We start from the raw sequence: 17,728 nt of genomic DNA, 5'->3' as shown, positions 1-17,728 counted from the left end.
CTTCAAGAACTGTAACAAAAGCTACAGAAAACATACCCAGGGCTTTATTAATAAAAATAAATGCCCATGTAATTTGCTACCAAAAATACTAGTTCCAAATTTCTTTAGAATTTTAGATAACGCAAATTTTGTCTTTGCATTCCAGTGACTTTTTTCAAGTTTATCTATTAAAAAGCTAACATCAACAGGTTGACACACTACTAAAACAGTAAATCTTAGTAACAGGTGTTAATTAAATCTTGATACCTCACCTAAATGCCAATTCATTCATAATAAGCACTGGATATGGTCTACAGATACACGAAGTAGAAAAAAATTACAAAGGGCCAAGTAATCAATACAAAACATTAAGGTAGATTCTCAGAGGAAAAATAATACAGATACAACAGGAAGAAATAAAATTACAATAGTCTTTCACAAGCCAAATAACTTCAAAATGTGAAAATTTATTACTACCTTTTGCCAGAAATCCATAGAAAACCTCATGTACCAAATGTCACACTGGCTGTAATCAAATCGCCCAAGAATAGTCACATTAGACTCACTGGGTTTAATTTTATCTATATCATCTTCCATTTTGCCAGGTTTCCAGCACACAATGGCATTTTCACAAGACTTAGAGAGAGAGAGAGAAATTTAAAGAAATGTTAAGTTAAAAACAAGGCTTGTTTTCCACTATCATTTTTTCCTCTCAATATCTTACCACTTTCTTTCTTCTTTTTTTTTAAGGCTTCTTAGTGTGAAATACTTTCAAACTTAAAGGAGAGTTACAATAATAACACAAACCCCAGAGAGTATTCTAGCATACCCTTAACTCAGATACCCAGATCCACCAATTTTAACATCTATTATCATTTTTTAACTAACAGCTCTTAGAATATGGTTAATGATATAGACCATCAGCAATATATATTCATCATATTTACAGGTTAAATGTCCACTCTGGAGAAGAAGAACTCAGTTAATGATAGACTTAGATAGTACAAAAGCATTATACTGTCAGAGATATTGATTTTAGAAGCCACAATTTGTCTTCTAGAGCAAACCAAATTCAACTCGATGTTTTGGTACCTAGAGACTTGAAGTATTTTATACATTAAACATAACATTACAAGCATTTAGCTTAGAATGTATGGCCATTCATAACCTGTCCTCTGAACACTAATCTCATCATGCCATACCGCCCTGCCCATTCTACCTCTAACCATGCATGGTTCCCTCTACCTGGCTAACTGCTCCTCCTCCTTCATCCCCAGTGCCTGCAACATGGCAGATGCCCAACAGATATCTTAGGAAAGTTAAAGAATTCATAGAAAGGGGCTTAGAGATCGGATTACAGATAAGGCAATAGAAGACAATAAAAGTGCCTTGGTTCACTGCCAAGGCACTAGAAAGGGGACTGGATGGAAATAGGGTGAGAAGTTAGCCCTGCCTCCCCATCCTTTAGCATGAAATCTCTGCATGAACTTCTAGTTAGCAGCGAGTGGTAAAGAATACAATGGAAGAACAACAGTGGGCAGCACTCACATTACCTTCTAAGTCAGTGGTTCTCAGAAGAAGAGGGAAGGCAGGGCAAGTCTACCCACTAGGGACAACTGGCAACATCTCTGGCCTCTAGTGGGTAGAGGCCAGGGAAGCTGCTTGACAGTCTACAAAGCACAGGACGGTCTCCCACAAGGAAGATCATCTAGCCCAATGCCAGCTGAGAAGCCCTGGTCTGGGTGAAGTGCCCTCTGGGTTTACAGGACACAGCCTGCAGGGTTGCGTGTGCCAGTCCTGCAGGTTCTAAACAGTTTGAGGGGATGGCACATCTCAAAATGGTATATTTCTCTACCATTTTTAGACTTTATAAAAATCACAAAGCTTTATATCTGTTACACATGTTCTTTACTGCTAAGGAACTTACAGATCACCTGCCCTGATTGTTCTTAACTAAGAGTCCTGGAGTTTTTTCAAAAGACTCATTTTAGCCCTGATCCTACTGAAGCAGAATCTCTTAGAGGAAGATGGATACAGACTGACTGTAGAACAACTCAAGTTCTTCTTACTGACTACAATGGAAAAGGACCCTTAATTAGTAGAGTCTACTGAAGTGGCAAAAAGAATTTGTCCAAGCTAGTAGATGGCTGCACTTCGAAACCACCTAGAGAGCTTTTAAAAATTACCAGGGGTGAGGCCTAGGAATTTATTTTCACCATGTTCTCCCTGTGATTCTGGGGCAAAGCCAGATTTGAGACCAAAGATCTTACCTAGTCTCCCATCCAAAATTCAGAAATCCCTTCCCATGGTCTGATTAAGTCCTATTAAGAGCAGAGATTTTTTAAAAGCTAGCTGGTTTTTATTTCCACCCCCTGGAAGATGGAGTAAACCTCCTTTTCCCTATCTGTGCCATTAACAGGTCTGGGGATTAGGTAAACGTAAGATGCTGCTGAAAGCTGCGAGGAGGCAGACCAGTTGGGTCTTGGGGCCTCAAGAATACAGTGGTGAGCTCCCTGGTTTTCTTTTGCCTTACGTGTCCTGATCCTACCCTGGACGCTAGAGAAGCTGGCAACCCAGGAGTGCTAGTGGGCGTGCAGCATCAATGAAAGGCTGCTTTCTCTCGCCAAAGGACCAAGAAAGTAGCAGCCTAGCAAGACAGAAAACTTTCAGGCAACAAACATTAGTCCAGAAAAAACTGTGGCCCCTCTGGAGACACTAACACCTCCAGTGCCTACCCTAACGCCCCTTCCCATGGTAACAAGGCTACCCTCATTCTCTCTGGCAGCAATGGTATCAGAGGCCTAGCAGAGACACTGGACTTCCACAACCACCGACAGTAAGAGGCTCCCACCTCCCACCAGGGCCAGGACAGAACACTTGGGGAGCAGTGAGGAGGCACTAAGCCTCTCCAGCTGAGGAGGCCTGCAGCTGAGACCTGCTGGGGAGCCTGAACTTCCACCTAGAGTAAGGAGGGACTGACCCAGGCTGAGCGAAGAACCTAAATTTGCCCCCGCCCCCTAGGTGATGACAGGTCAGTACTTTCCTTCCCCAGCTACAGAGGAAGCCTGTTCTAGGAGATGCTTTAAATAAGATTCAGTCTCATAATACAACATAACACCTAAAATATCCAGGTGTTTAAAAAAAACCACCCAAAATTAGGAAAATCTCAACGTTAACAAGAAAAGATGATCAAAATGCCAACAATGAGAAGACAGATGCTGGAACTGACAAGGATTTAATGCAGCCATCATAAAAATGCTTCAATGAACAATTAACAAACGCGCTTAAAACACAAAAAAAGTCTCAGCAAAAAAATCAGAAGTATGAAGAACCAAATGAAAATTTTAGAGGACTAAAAAAATTTTCTAAAATAAAATTTCAATAGATGAACTCAAGAGCAGAAGAGATGAGAACAAAGAATCAGTAAATTTTAAAAAGAAATGACTTAATCTGAACAAGAGAGAACCTGGGGTAGAGGAAGGGATATAGGCAGGGGTATGGACATGTACACACATACACAGTCTTAGGACCAAACAAAAGATATAATGTGTGTCACAGTCCCAAAAGGAGAAGAGGGAGAGGGCAGGGCTGAAAAAGAATTTGAAATGGCTAACACCCCCAAATTTGGGAAATATTATGTCCTAAAAGACATCAACTTACAGATTCAGGAAGGTGAGCAAACCCCAAACAAGATCAACCCAAAGATATCCATATCAAGACACATCATAGTCCAACTTTTGAAAATGAAAGACAAAGGAAAAAAATCTTGAAAGCTGCAAGACAGAAAAACAACTTACCTATAGTAAAGAATTCTAATGACTGCAGATTTCTTGTCAGAAACCCATGGGGGATAGAAGGAAGTGATACATTTTTCAAGTGTTGAAAGAAAAGAACTGTCAACCCAGAATCCTATATTCAGTAAAAATATCCTTCAGAAATGAAAGAGAAATCAGGACATTTCAGATGATTAAAAACTAAGATGATGTCATCAGCAGACCTACCCTAAAATAATGGCTAAAATAAACAGAAAGGAAATGATACAACAAGGAATCTTGGGGGAATGGTTGTAGCTCAGTGGCTGAGCATGTGTTCCCCAGTACCTAAAAAAATGAATCTTGGAACATCAGGAAAGAAAAACGAAAAAAGCAAAACGTATTAATACATTATTCTCCTTCTAAATTATGATGGCTGAAGCAAAAATTAACACTGATATGGTTCACAAATATAAAGGAAATAGTTAATTATATTATGAATGGGGAAGGGTAAAGTAACTTGAACTGGTAAAAGTCATACCAGTATTGTGATAAATTATGTATACATAATACCTAGAGCAAGCACCAAAAAAGCTACCCAGAAATACACTAAAAAATATAAATAAATCAAAATGGAATTAAAAAAATGTTCAAGTAACCCCAAGGCAGGAAAACAAGAAGAATGAATAACAGAGTGAAAGAAAACAGTAAAATAAAATGGCAGTCTTAATGTAGTTATTGGTAAGTTCAAACTTCAATATAAATGGTCTAAATACACCTCCTAAAAAGCAGAGTGGAAAAAATACATATAACCCAGTTTATATGTCATCTACAAGAAATTCACTTCTAATATAATGATATAAATAGATGGAAAGTACAAAAATGGAAAGATCATGCAAACAAAAGCAGGAATGGCTATATTAATAATGATAAAGGAAATTTCAGAGCAAATTGTCAGGATCAGATAGAAGGGTAAAGCCAACAAGACACATCATTTTCAAGGTATATACCAAATAACAGAGCTGTAAAACATGAGCTATAACTGCAAAGAAAAGAGACATCTGTAATTACAGCTGAATAGCCCAACATCCTTCTCTCAATAATTGATACCAGTAGACAGAAAGTCAACAAGGATAGAAGAATTCAACACCATCAATGAAGATCTTATTAGAAAAGAAGAAAAATCCCAACAGTTTAAACTCACCTTAAAAAGAGAAGTTACCAATTTTAAAAACGAAGCATAGATATCACCAGACTATGAAGTTATCAAAATAATAAAGGAATACACTACAAACTCTCTATACATAAATTTGACCTTATATCACTCACCCAATACAAAAGTTAATCTGAATAGCCTATAAATAAAAAGGAAATTCAATCTGAAATTTAAAACTCCTCCCCCCAAATTTCCAGGCCCACATGGTTTCATTGAAAAATTCTACCTTCAACCAACCATTTAAAGAAGAATCAACACCAATACTCTACAATCTCTTCCAGAAAACAGATGGAACACTTTCTAACTCATTTTATGCAGTCCATATTACCCTGATATAAAACCAGACAAAACCCGTACCAAAAAAGAAAAATCCACACCAGTATTCCTCATATAAGAGATGTAAAAATCCTTAGCAAAAATATTAGCAAATAGTATTCAGCAACACTGAAAAGAATGAAAGGCTAGGTTAATTGATGTAACCCAATGTACTAATAGTTGAAGAAAGAACAATCACAAGATCCGATCAATTGTTGCAGACAAAGAATTAAGACAAAATTCAGTACCTGTTCATAAGAAAAACTGTCAGGAAACTAGCAATGGAGAGGATGGTCCTCAACTTGATGGAGAACATCTCAAAAAACACACAGCAAATATAATATACTTAATGATGAATATATTAAGCTTTTCCCATTAATACTGGGGACACTTGAAGGATGTCTGCTCACCAATGCAATTCAACGTAGTACTAGAGTTTCACTAGCACAAAACAACAAGAAAAGGAAATAAAGAGCAAGCAGCTCAAAAGGAAAAATAAAAACTATCCCTACTTGCAAGTGACACAATGGTCTACATAGAAAATCTCAAGGAATCTAGCAAAACCAACAAAAACTCCCCAAAATTAATAAACAGTTCAGCCAGATCCCAGGATTCAAGATCAACCTGCTAAAAATCAATCCTATTTCTTTATATTAGCAATGAATATGTGAAAAAGGAAATTTTAAAAACACCGGTTAAAAATGCTCAAAAGAAAATATTACTGTGGTGTAACTCCAACAAAACATTTGTAGGACTAAATGCTGAAAACTATATAATGCTGATGAAAGAAATCAAGAGATCTAAATGGAGAGACATACTATGCCCATGGGTTAGAAATTCCATATAGTGAAGATGTTAATTCTACCCCAAATTGTTATGTAAAGTAACACAATTCCAATTAAAATCCCAACAGAATTCTTTATATAGACAAGATTTTAAAATTTATATAGAAAGGCAAAGAAACTAGAAGAGCTAAAAAAAAATTTGAAAAAGTGGTATAAAGTGAGAAAAGCACTCTTACTGGATTTTAAGACTTAGGTACTTTGCAGTACTCGCGGAGGAATGGATGTTGTAGATTATTGGAAAAGAATAGATAAACCAGAAAGAGCCTCCCACAAATTTGGCCAAATAATTTTTGACAAAAGCGCAAAGGCAATTTAGATTAAGGATAGTTTTTGAACAAATGTTGCTGGTACAACTGGATGCCTATAGGCAAAAAAAAAAAAAAAAAAGAAAAAAAGAACTTCAACCAACACCTCATACAAAAATCAACTCAAAATGCACCATACATTTTAAATGTAATAAAACTTAACACTATAAAACTTTTTGAAGAAAACCAAGATAATAATCTTCAGGATCTAGAGCTTGGTGAAGAGTTCTTAGACACGACACCAAAAATATTATACATAAAAGAAAAAAAATTTTTTTTAAAGTCAATAAATTGAACTTCATTAAAATGTACAACTTTTACTCCGCAAAAGACCCTGTTAAGAGGATGAAAATACAACTATAGATCAAAGACAATATTTGCAAATCACATATCTGACATAGAAATCATTTTTAGAATATATTCATTCTCAAAACTCAATTAAAAAGAAAACAACAAAAAAATCCCAATCTAATTAGAAAATGAGCAAAAGAAATGAAGAGACATCACCAAAAAGATATATGAATGTCAAATAACCACATAAAAAGATGTTCAACATGACTAGCCATCAGGGAAATGCAATTAAGACCATGATGAGATATCACTACACACCTATCAGAACAGCTAAAATAAAAAATTGTGACAATACCAAATGCCGGCGAAGCTTCCGAGAAACTGGATCTCTCCTACATTTCTTGTGGTAATGTAAAATGGCACGGCCACTCTGGAAAATATTTTGGCAGTCTCTTAAAAAACTAAACAAAGGTAACCATTGACCCAGCAATTGCCCTCCTAGGCATTTATCCCAGAGAAATGAAAACTTATGTCCACACAAAAAAACCTGTACACAATTGGTTATAGCAGCCTTATTTATAATAGCCCAAACCTGGAAACAACCAAAATATACTATAATAGATGGATGGGTAAAGAAACTATGGTACATCCATACCAAGCAATACTACTCAGCAATAAAAAAGAACTACTGATACAAGCAACAACTTAGATGGATCACAAGGGCATTATGCTGAGTGAAAATAGCCAATCTCAAAAGATCTCATACTCTAGTCTCCATTTATTTAACATTTTTGAAATGACAAAAGTCACGTGATAAAATGATAGAACTACACAAACATATTGCACCAATGCCAATTTCCTGGATTTGAAACTGTTACAGTTATATAAGATATAACCACTGAGGGAAAACTGGATGAAGAGCACAGGGCCTCTCTGAACTAATTTTGAAACTTACTATAAATCTATAATTATTTCAAGAATCTAAAGTTAAAAAAAAAAAAATAAAGAAAAAATATATACCTACAAAAGGCCAAGGGGAAAACAAAAATTCAGGCTCTACCCAAGAAAACAGGAAATGCCCTGAAATCCACATCGAGGAAAGAAAATGGATAGTTATTTTCCCCAAATTTGACACTATTAAATTTTCAGATGACACCACCAATCACTTCTCTAAAGTATCAGCAAAAGTATATTTATTTTCACCAACATGCCAGAGCAGGGGTTGGCAAACTACAGGCTAAAAGTCAACTCCAGCCACCTATTTTTATAAATAAAATTTTATCAAAATACATACAAACTTACAAAAAAAAAAAAAAAAAAAAAAGCGCCTTACTGGGTTATTTTGCAACAACATTAAATATCAGAAAACAGTATCACCTTAAAAGCTACAGTTTTAATCTTATTAGAGCATAAGGAATATTTCCTACCTAAAACAAGTTTCCAAATGTATCAAAATATCATGAGACTTAAAAAAATCCCATGTGCTAACTGGCTGCATAAAACCACCTGCAAAGTTCCAGCACACAGACTCACACACACAACACACGCTTAATAGCAGTTACCATACCTTGGATAGTATCAAATCGCCTAACCATCGCACACAATCAACATAATTCCTATGTATGTCTCTGGTAGAAAAGTCAGGAAAGTGAATTTTCTGAGAAATAAATGGCCTGAAGGAAGAATGAAAATGTCAAAACTTTAAAAATTTGCATTTTTACATTTATAAAACTGAAACAGACAACTTAATTTCATGTTCCTGAATACCTTCTTATCTATTTTTGAGGTCAAGTCTCATTCCAAATTTGTTTCTATATTTTTTTCCATTTTCAGTTCTCAAATTCAATTTTATTCTTGTCCTATGACTTTTCATTTATAAAAACTGTAACTTCTTGCCTGTTACTATATATAGTCTAAAATTAATCACTTCAATTCTGGTTATCCTAATCAATCATGAGACACCTGACTGCAGTAGTGAGTTTCTCACAGAAAATACTACTAAACGTATCTACTGAAACCTTTAACATTAACCATTAATAGTCTACGAAAGTCTACGTATCTACAATATTTCAAAAGAAAGTCATCTTTCCAGGAACAACAAGAGACATGATTCCCAAGGTCTGCTGAAGATGAGGTTAGATGAGAAAGTCCTGCCTAGAGCAATATTTCTGAAAATAACCAGCAGGACATTTTTAGGTTAGAACTTTTCCAAATAATTACTGCATTTAGGAGCCTAAAATGTAGTGCATTCTTTCCAAAAGTATTTGTGGGAAGACCATTAACAAACTGCCACCAATTCTAGGGTTAATTAACAGTAAACCTAACTCCTCTAATAGTGATTCATTTGTTATATTGCTGTAACTGTAGAAGTACAATAGGTCATGAATTTTATGTGTCCTGGGCAACTCATACACCCTTTCTTTACCTTTCCCCTCATTCGTAAAAAAAAGTTAGGCTGAATCAGCCCAACTAATACTTCCAATTCAAAATCCTGGGATCTTTTGTTTCTTAAATATTGAAATGTTATTTAATGATCTGATATAAATTTTAATAATGTTACAAATATGTTAATTGCTTCTTAAGACAGGTACATACTATAATCTTATGGTTAAACCTCAAGGAGAAAACCAACCACAGCACAATGTTACTTTTTGTAAGATGTGAAACATAATTTATATTTATTCCAGAGCTCTAGAAAGAATCCAAAACATATTTAATATTGTGCTGACTTTTAGTGTTTTTTTTAAGCGTTTATTAGGAACAAGAGTATCCTCAACATGGACTGCAGGTGTCCTCGAGATGAGCCGCATGCCTCCAGTGTTTTAAAACAGAAATTGCAAAGCTGCAGTAATTCTTAGGGGCCACTTAGGTCTGATGAGTCCTAGGATACCGAAATATTTACAATCTACTAATAATTTGACTTTATAAACCAGAAAATAAACTCTTTGTTAAAACAAAACTGCAGAGTTAACATACATAGGCATAAGCTATTTATAGTGAAAATGTTAATGGTAACTTGATAACATTCTGAAAAGATAATTATAAAGCATTAAGAACAGAACCACTTCAAAAATATAAAAAATTACCCACCTCCAGATAATGTGAGAAAATAGCCACATCAGTATATAAGAAATCTGATGGTGCTCAGATTTGTGTATTCAATCAAATGGGCCTAAATTAGCAAAATAATCATTATGCCTAAAGTAAATCTGTTCTTAACAAGGGCTAATACCACTGCAGTTTTACATGTACCCTCGGGGGTTTGCATCATTTTCTCCCCCCTCTTTTAATCAGCAAAATTCACATGCACAAACCTCTTTAAAGGACAACCTTTTGCTGTTCAAAGCAACTGGTCACAGATGTGTAGTGGTATGCCCCTTGTCATATACTCTTAAGCATATCTTTTTTTTTTTTCCTTCGGCTTTGTATGGCTTCAGGTACTCCCTGGTATCATTCTGCTAATCATTTTCACAGAGTGATTAATTTATTTGTGCTAACAAAAACAGTAAACATTAAAAACAGATTCTGGTTGGGCTTAAAAAATATATATATATAAAAAATTATAAAATTCCCCATCCCACCATCCATGTTTGTTAATGAAATGAACATCATGTAGAGGGAAACATACCCTCATGAATTAAAGCGCGGAACCTCATTTTAAAAATACATGTTTTTTTTTCGTCTTGAATTAAGTTTAAAGTATGATCATTTATACTGAATGTATTGACAGGTAATGCTAACAGAATATATACTGAAGTGCCCTTTATTAGCTCTATTCCACAATAAATTAAGGTGATTTGAAACTTTATTATTTATAACTTAAAAGGCCAAGCAAATCTGAGTGAAATATGCTATTAAATTTAAGATGAAACCATAATTTAAAAAAGGGGTTTAAAAGCCAAGCCAAATATGTTAAATTAAAAATAAAGGGCTTCCGCTTTTTTTATGATTTGTAATTTATAACCCAATGTTTCTGAACGAGGGACTCTTTACCTACACTTTGGGGGCTTATTTAACAATTTGGGCAAAAAGTGAAATCCATCTATTCAACAGTATAAGATGACAAGTTGTTTTAAATTTCAAAACTGTTACCTGTTAGTTTTATTTGGGTTATAATCGTAAGATTCCTTAATTGCATTTATCATTCTCTTTGAATTGATCCTCCAAAGTTTAAGAGAGTGATCCATACCACAGGACATTATTTTTTCACCCAAAAGATCATAATCCTACATGAAAAACAAAACAAAACAAGGTTTAAATTCATATATAAATTACAGTCCCAAATTACAATATTTATCAACTTTTCACCTGATGTACAATATAGTCAGAATTGTATTTCTACCCAAACACAATACTAACTCTATTTTGAGTTTCATCTATTTAGCATAAAAGTCACAGGCAGTTTACTACTTTCATGGTTTAAAGTTTTGACTGCTTTGTATCCAGGCTCAACACAATCTGCGTATATAAGCAAGGATGTAAATTACTTGAATTTAGTTTTATCAATTATCTTTAAATTTTCCTTTGCTTGATTTTGACAGTAGAATGAAGTAAAAATAATTACTCTAAGGCACAAGAACCTGAAAAGTTATATTGTTGCATATGCTGACTTTACAACTGTTACTAACTTTACAAAAGTACAACAGTACATTTCGAGGTTACGGTTCAAATAGTTAATTTTTCACTAAAATGTGAGAAGCCACTGAATAAATTCCCTTACAATAAAAACTGCCTTCTTTAATCAAAAGTACCTTCAATTTGATTTCCTACTAAACATCTTAAAAATACTAGCAAATGATCAATATAACTTTCAACTCTCCCTTGTACAACCCTAATCAAGAAATAAACCAACATCTGTATGTGCAATTGCAATGAATCCTCAAAAGCTGAAATTTTTACTTCATCTGTACTTCTAAGTCAAACACTCCAAAGAAGTTATAGTGATTTGAGTTTTTAACATGAAGAAAAAAACATATAATAAAGGAAATCACATTTTAATTATTTAATGTTTTACTGATGTTTAATGGGAACCTTAGAGATCATTTATTATAACCACTTTTTTCCACAGGTAAAGAAACAGATCCAGAGATGTTAAAATACCACATCCTTAATAAATATATCAAAGATTCCATCAAAACTCGTAGTTCCAAAAATGGGATTTTAATTTCTCTTGGTCCAAGATGCAAAATCTTCAAAAGCATCATAAAGCTGTTGCTGAGTGACAGCTATTTATTAGCACAAGGCACATAATCAAAATGGGTAAATGAAAATCTCACTCATCAGTTGCTCTAGCAGTGAACTCCTTTGTTGCTGCCTCCTGCTCTCATTTTAAGAAAGAACAGGAGAGTTCTATTTAAGAAGGATATTTCCCTTACTAACCTAGACATTTTGTGTTAATCTGACCTTTCCAATTAATCACAGACACAGTTTTAACAAAGCCGAGAGAAGCTTTAGGTTAACAGTTTTTTTAACCAAACTAAGGGCTGTCAACATCAACCAAATTCCCTTAGCGCTAGGACCTTTAATTAAGAGCTCTTGATAAGGGATGTAAACTTGGCTTTTGTGCACATAAAGCCACAGAGAGTGCTGCAGCAACTTTGATACTTTTTGCAAATTGACAATAGTACCCCTAAGACATATGTAATTCTCACAAAGGCATACAAGCCCAAACTAAATGAATATTCAGTATCTCCCATTAAAATGATGTAATGCTTCCAAATATGGTGTCCTTTTACATAGCTTAATAAAACAGAACTGAAGAGCTCTACAACTAAAAAATAAACTGTAAGACATAAGTGCAACTAAAATAGTAATATAAAAACCTGAAACCTGACTAAAAACACTTGTATCATATAACTATATTAGATCAATAGATTATGATTATAAAGATAACATTTGATTAACTTTTAAAATAATCAAAATTGTTATAGCACAATGCCACCCAAATAGAAGGGCTGGAAACAACTCAGTGTGAGTACAATAAAGTACTTAATGAAAAAGTTTTTATAATGGCTACCAAGTTTAACGGTTTTCTTTTTTTTAAAAGATTTATTTATTTATTTAATTCCCCTCCTCGCACGCCGCCCCCCCCCCCCCCCCCCCCCCCGGTTGTCTGTTCTCGGTGTCTATTTCCTGCGTCTTGTTTCTTTGTCCGCTTCTGTTGTTGTCAGCGGTACTGGAAGTGTGGGCAGCGCCATTCCTGGGCAGGCTGCACTTTCTTTAGCGCTGGGCGGCTCTCCTTACGGGGCGCACTCCTTGCGCGTGGGGCTCCCCTACACTGGGGACACCCCTGTGTAGCACGGCACTCCTTGAGTGCATCAGCACTGCGCATGGGCCAGCTCCAAACGGGTCAGGGAAGCCCGGGGTTTGAACCGCGGACCTCCCATGTGGTAGACGGACGCCCTAACCACTGGGCCAAGTCCGTTTCCCAACGTTTTTCTTTAATAAAAGAAGAAAACAGCAAAAAACAAAAGTTAACTTGATTTTAAATAAAGGAAAGTTCCAAGTTCACTGTATTCTTTCCAGGAGCTGGTAAAAAAGCACAAGTAATTAAAAAACAAAAAAAAACTGGTATATCACAAATAAATGATATGACTGGCTGCCAAGCTACATAAAACAAACCACATGCTTTTTTATATAAGCAGAGTTCCTTGAGGATTGTTCACAGCTATGTCAACACGACGGTCACGGCCCTGTAGCTTTCAACTTACAGCACTCAGAACTTCATCTCTGTGCCCTTCTACACCTCCAAATATTGCCACCAGAGTGTCTGTTTGGATATTCCATAATCGTAAAGCATGATCTATATAAACACACAAAAATTAAGATAGCATTTTTCAAATATTCATATCACACGTAGAATAAGGCATGAAGATCAAATAAGAATTATTTATGTGATCTTAGAAATATTTTAGGCTTATTTACCTCAAATAATTTTCTTTAATATTGCAATCTGATGAATACATGCTTAAGAATAAACACTTAGGGATCTGACATACTAAGATTTTTTGTACATTATTCCTCCGCCCACTCACATTAACAAACTCAAGGGGATGGAGTAGATTTATAAGATTTCTACAGCAAGCCCAAAATATGACTGAAAACTACATACATTTTATATAATCCTCCTTTAAAAAGTGTTAGAGCAATTTAATATTCCATTAAACATTAGTAACAAAATAATACACAGCAATAATAATAAACATAAGAAATGACATTCATTGCCTGAAATATGACAACATCCATACGTGAATATTAACATACAGGCAACACAAAAGATATAATTCAATGGTTTTTTAGAATAGTCACAGAATTGTGCAACCATCACAATTGACTTTAGAACATTTTCATCACCCGCCCATTTCCCTGGCCCTCCCAACCTTCCTAGCCTCTGGCAACCACTAATCAGCCTTCAGTCTATAGAGTTGGCTATTCTGGACATTTCCTCTAAGTGGGATTACACAATATGTGGTCTTCTTTTGTGTCTGGCTCTTTCACTTAGCATTTGTTTACAAGATTCGTACATGTTGGAGCATGCATCAGTATAAAACATTACCTTAGTTTATATTTATTGGCCAAAGAATCTTCTCTGGAGAAATGTCTATTCAGAACCTGTGGCCACAGTTGCTTTGACACGCAATAAGGACAGAGCAGGATTAAGAAGTGGTGATACTTGGAACAAGTGAGGTGTTATGACCTATGTAACCTGCAGAGGAATCTGTAAGCTAGCTACTGCTATCAAGGGAAGAGAAAATATATTTAAGATTAGAGGTGGTGATTTCTACCACCACCTCTAATAGGGGAGTATAAATTTGAAAAGCCTAAGAATAGATTTTATTAAAATAATAAAGAAGTAGAACGGAATAAAGAACAGGGCATTCAAGAAGAGACAGTAGAAGTAAAAACAACTTAAAAATCATTTCCGAGAGCTCAGAAATGACTGAGAGGCTTGTCTGAACCAGAGTAAACTTACAGAGCCAACACAGGCACAAAGAGCAATTCAATGCTTCAGAAGTTTGAGAAATATTTCGAAGAATTTGCACTGGAGAACTCAGCATTTTAAGGAATGTTTTATAAAGGAAATATAATTTTCAGATGCATTATCTTATTACATAATCGGACAGAGTGAAGGTAATTTGGTAGATGACTGATAAAACCACTTAAAACACTTTTAAAGACACGCCACTTAAAATTAAAGAATGACAATACTTTTCATGGTCCCCTTCCCCGATACTTGTTTTGGAGATGCTAATTTAGACTGAGATTTTTCTGCCTAAAATGTACTGTTATGAAACTTTCTTTTAAAAAAATAATTTCCAAATAAATGGGACTAAAGAAATGCTTGTTTCTCTTACCTTTACTTACAGACAGAAGAAGATTAGGGTCTCTGGGGTGGAATTTCAGCTCATTGATAGCATTTCCATGGCCAACATAGTGCTATAATATAAAATGTTTCAGCGTTCATATTTCAAAACTAAATACTCTTTCATAAATCTTGAGAATGGAAAAATAAGCCTACTTAAAGAAGCGGTTCTCAACCTTGACTGCACATTAAAAAGACCATCTAACAAACAGGAAGGGGGGGGAAGATGCTCAATCCCACCTGCAAAGAATTCTCAGGCACTGGCAGGTTTTAAGATCATCAGGCCATTCTAATGTGTGCCAGTGTTAAAAACTGCTAATCTAAAGTGATTTGTAAAACTCTGATCAACACCCTCGGCTTCACCTTCCAATTCATCCCAAGGTACCCTTGATGATACACCCCCCAATCTGGGTGCCTTGTAAAAGAGCATCGCTATTCTCCCAGACCAAGGCAAGGCTGAAAAGGTGAAATGTGCAAAAGAAAATATTGCAAATAGTAAGATTTTTCCATAGCTAATTCTTTAGTTTACATTTCCCAAATGTGCCACGGACTCAAAAAGCTTATCTAAAGAAAGCAAAAGCAAAGTGCCAATCAAATCAGACATTTTAGACATTATTGACTCTATACAGTTTTAAATTCAACATGATGGGAAGCCGATGTGGCTGAGTGACTGAGCGCCAGCTTCCTACACACAAGGCCCCAGGTTCAATCCCCGGCCCCCTAGTACATCAAAAATACAAAACGAACAAGGACAACAACAAAAAAATGACATGTTCTTAGAGCTGTGCATTCTAAAGAAGCAGATGTATAATTTAAACTGAAAACCCACCTTTATGCACTGCATTGTTATGGGATTAATGATCCTAATTATGCCTCTGGATCCAGCCACAGCCAGCAGAGGATGGCTGGTATTGCTATCGTATGTCCATGCACAAGTATAAAAGTTTTCATCAGCCTAAGAAATGCCATGGTTAAGAAATACAATGCTTTTGAAAAACACACATTGACAATTACAACACACAGACACTTCCAAAGGACCACTGAAGTTCGCGACATGGAAGTTTTCACATTTCTTTAGACAGAGATTTTATACAATGGTGATATTTGGTTAAAATCTACACCAAATGAACCAACAAAGCCGCAGTTCCTCTACTCAATTCTGATTACTATTTAACTGTTGGTACACAAACAAGTTTTTCAATCAATAGAACATTTGATTCTAATCTCTAATGCCACAGACTGGAAAGGCCAACAGGGACACATGGATGGCTGTTAACAAAATCGAGTTATAAACTTGATTACTCCCATGAGGCCAATTATGGTTCAGAAGAAAAAGTCTCTAATATCAGCGGCTAGCACGTAAATCCTAGTCTGCCACCTCAGAAATAAAACAGTAAAAACTGATGTAGAAAGCCTAGTTCAATCCTCACTACCATACCACTGAACGAGTCAGAGTACAAAGCTCTGCTTTTAGTAATAGTGATAGACTGGAAATAGCTGGAATGATCATTCATGTGAAAATGGTTATATAAATTAGTGCAAAATCACATAAATTTAAAAAGATGAGATAATCCTGATTTGGAATGATTTTCAATATAGCAATGTTAAATACAGCATGGTGCAGAACAGTGTACACTACCATATTGGTGATTTATTTATACACACACATCTCTATAGGATCTTTGGGGAAAGCTATACTAGGTGATAACGTTGGCTCTTGGAAAAAGATGGTAAGACTTATTTTTCATCACATACTCTTGAATTTTATACTTAGTACTTGTCTTACCTACTCAACTTTTTCTTCAACTACTCTAGTCTTCTCTGGCAGCTTATTTTATGATATATTTGTCATATAAAACCTTTCTAAACTTACTTGATTTCTATGTGAGTTACCTTTTAAGATAAAGATTTATCCATGTTGACATGTTTATTCACTGTGTAAGCCTTCATTTCATTTAGTCCAATTTTAACTTCAAATTTTGATATTGATTCATTAGTTCTCAAATTTGACTACACTTACTAAAAATGCAGATTCTTGTACTCTCACCCTAAAAAGTAAAACTCTTTTGAGTAAGACGAAGGAAACTGCATTTTAAAAAGCATTCTGGGTAATTCTGACATAGTCAGTCAGTCTTGGGCCACATTTGAGAAAATGTTTTATAAAAATGGAATAATCATTTATTTACAGTAAAGATAACCATATCTTATAGGATTGATTATTCAATACTGTATAACTTACACAAATAACACTGTATAATTTCCTTAAGAATAAACATGTTTAAATTCTTTTAATATAAAATAGACTATGACATGCTGATTCAAGTAACAATCTTAATTGAAAGAAAATTTATAGTTTTTAATTAAATAGGTAGATATGAAGTCTAAAAGGAAGTTTAATTTCATCAACTTTGTCTTTTCAGTACTTTACCATCTTTAAGATGATTTCAACTCTTTATGGCACCACTATACTTTCAGCTTGGCATATCTCTCAACTTCCACAAGACATACCAATAGTTTTTTCCCCTTCCAAAATATTTAGTTAAAAAAATTCTATATATAAGAACAAAAATAGGAAAACAGTCCTTTGTGCCTTTTTCTTCCACAGCAATTTAAACATAAATTCCAGATATTGTATCATTTTACTCTCTACAAAGGATAAGCAA

The 17,728-nt window shown here is 35.0% G+C and overlaps 1 protein-coding gene across 2 annotated transcripts in view; it reads right to left on the bottom strand.

Annotated features, from left to right (window-relative positions):
• Positions 1–17,728, bottom strand: part of EED (embryonic ectoderm development) — a 37,863-nt gene that overhangs the window by 2,986 nt on the left and 17,149 nt on the right. Inside the window, exons 5-11 of one of the 2 annotated variants that reach the window (XM_004455247.5) lie at positions 15,895–16,020; positions 15,058–15,139; positions 13,414–13,505; positions 10,796–10,929; positions 8,271–8,376; positions 7,059–7,133; positions 457–615 (exon numbers count right to left, since the gene is read on the bottom strand). In XM_004455247.5, the coding sequence (XP_004455304.1) occupies positions 457–615; positions 7,059–7,133; positions 8,271–8,376; positions 10,796–10,929; positions 13,414–13,505; positions 15,058–15,139; positions 15,895–16,020 (774 nt within the window). The remainder of the gene's footprint in view (positions 1–456; positions 616–7,058; positions 7,134–8,270; positions 8,377–10,795; positions 10,930–13,413; positions 13,506–15,057; positions 15,140–15,894; positions 16,021–17,728) is intronic. The other variant, XM_004455248.5, reaches the window with a different exon arrangement.

Source organism: Dasypus novemcinctus, chromosome 10, assembly GCF_030445035.2.
Source record: "Dasypus novemcinctus isolate mDasNov1 chromosome 10, mDasNov1.1.hap2, whole genome shotgun sequence".
In the NCBI taxonomy this organism is placed as follows: Eukaryota; Metazoa; Chordata; class Mammalia; order Cingulata; family Dasypodidae; genus Dasypus; species Dasypus novemcinctus.
Note: the sequence above shows the minus strand (reverse complement) of the source record. Positions and strands in the feature narration are given on the sequence as shown.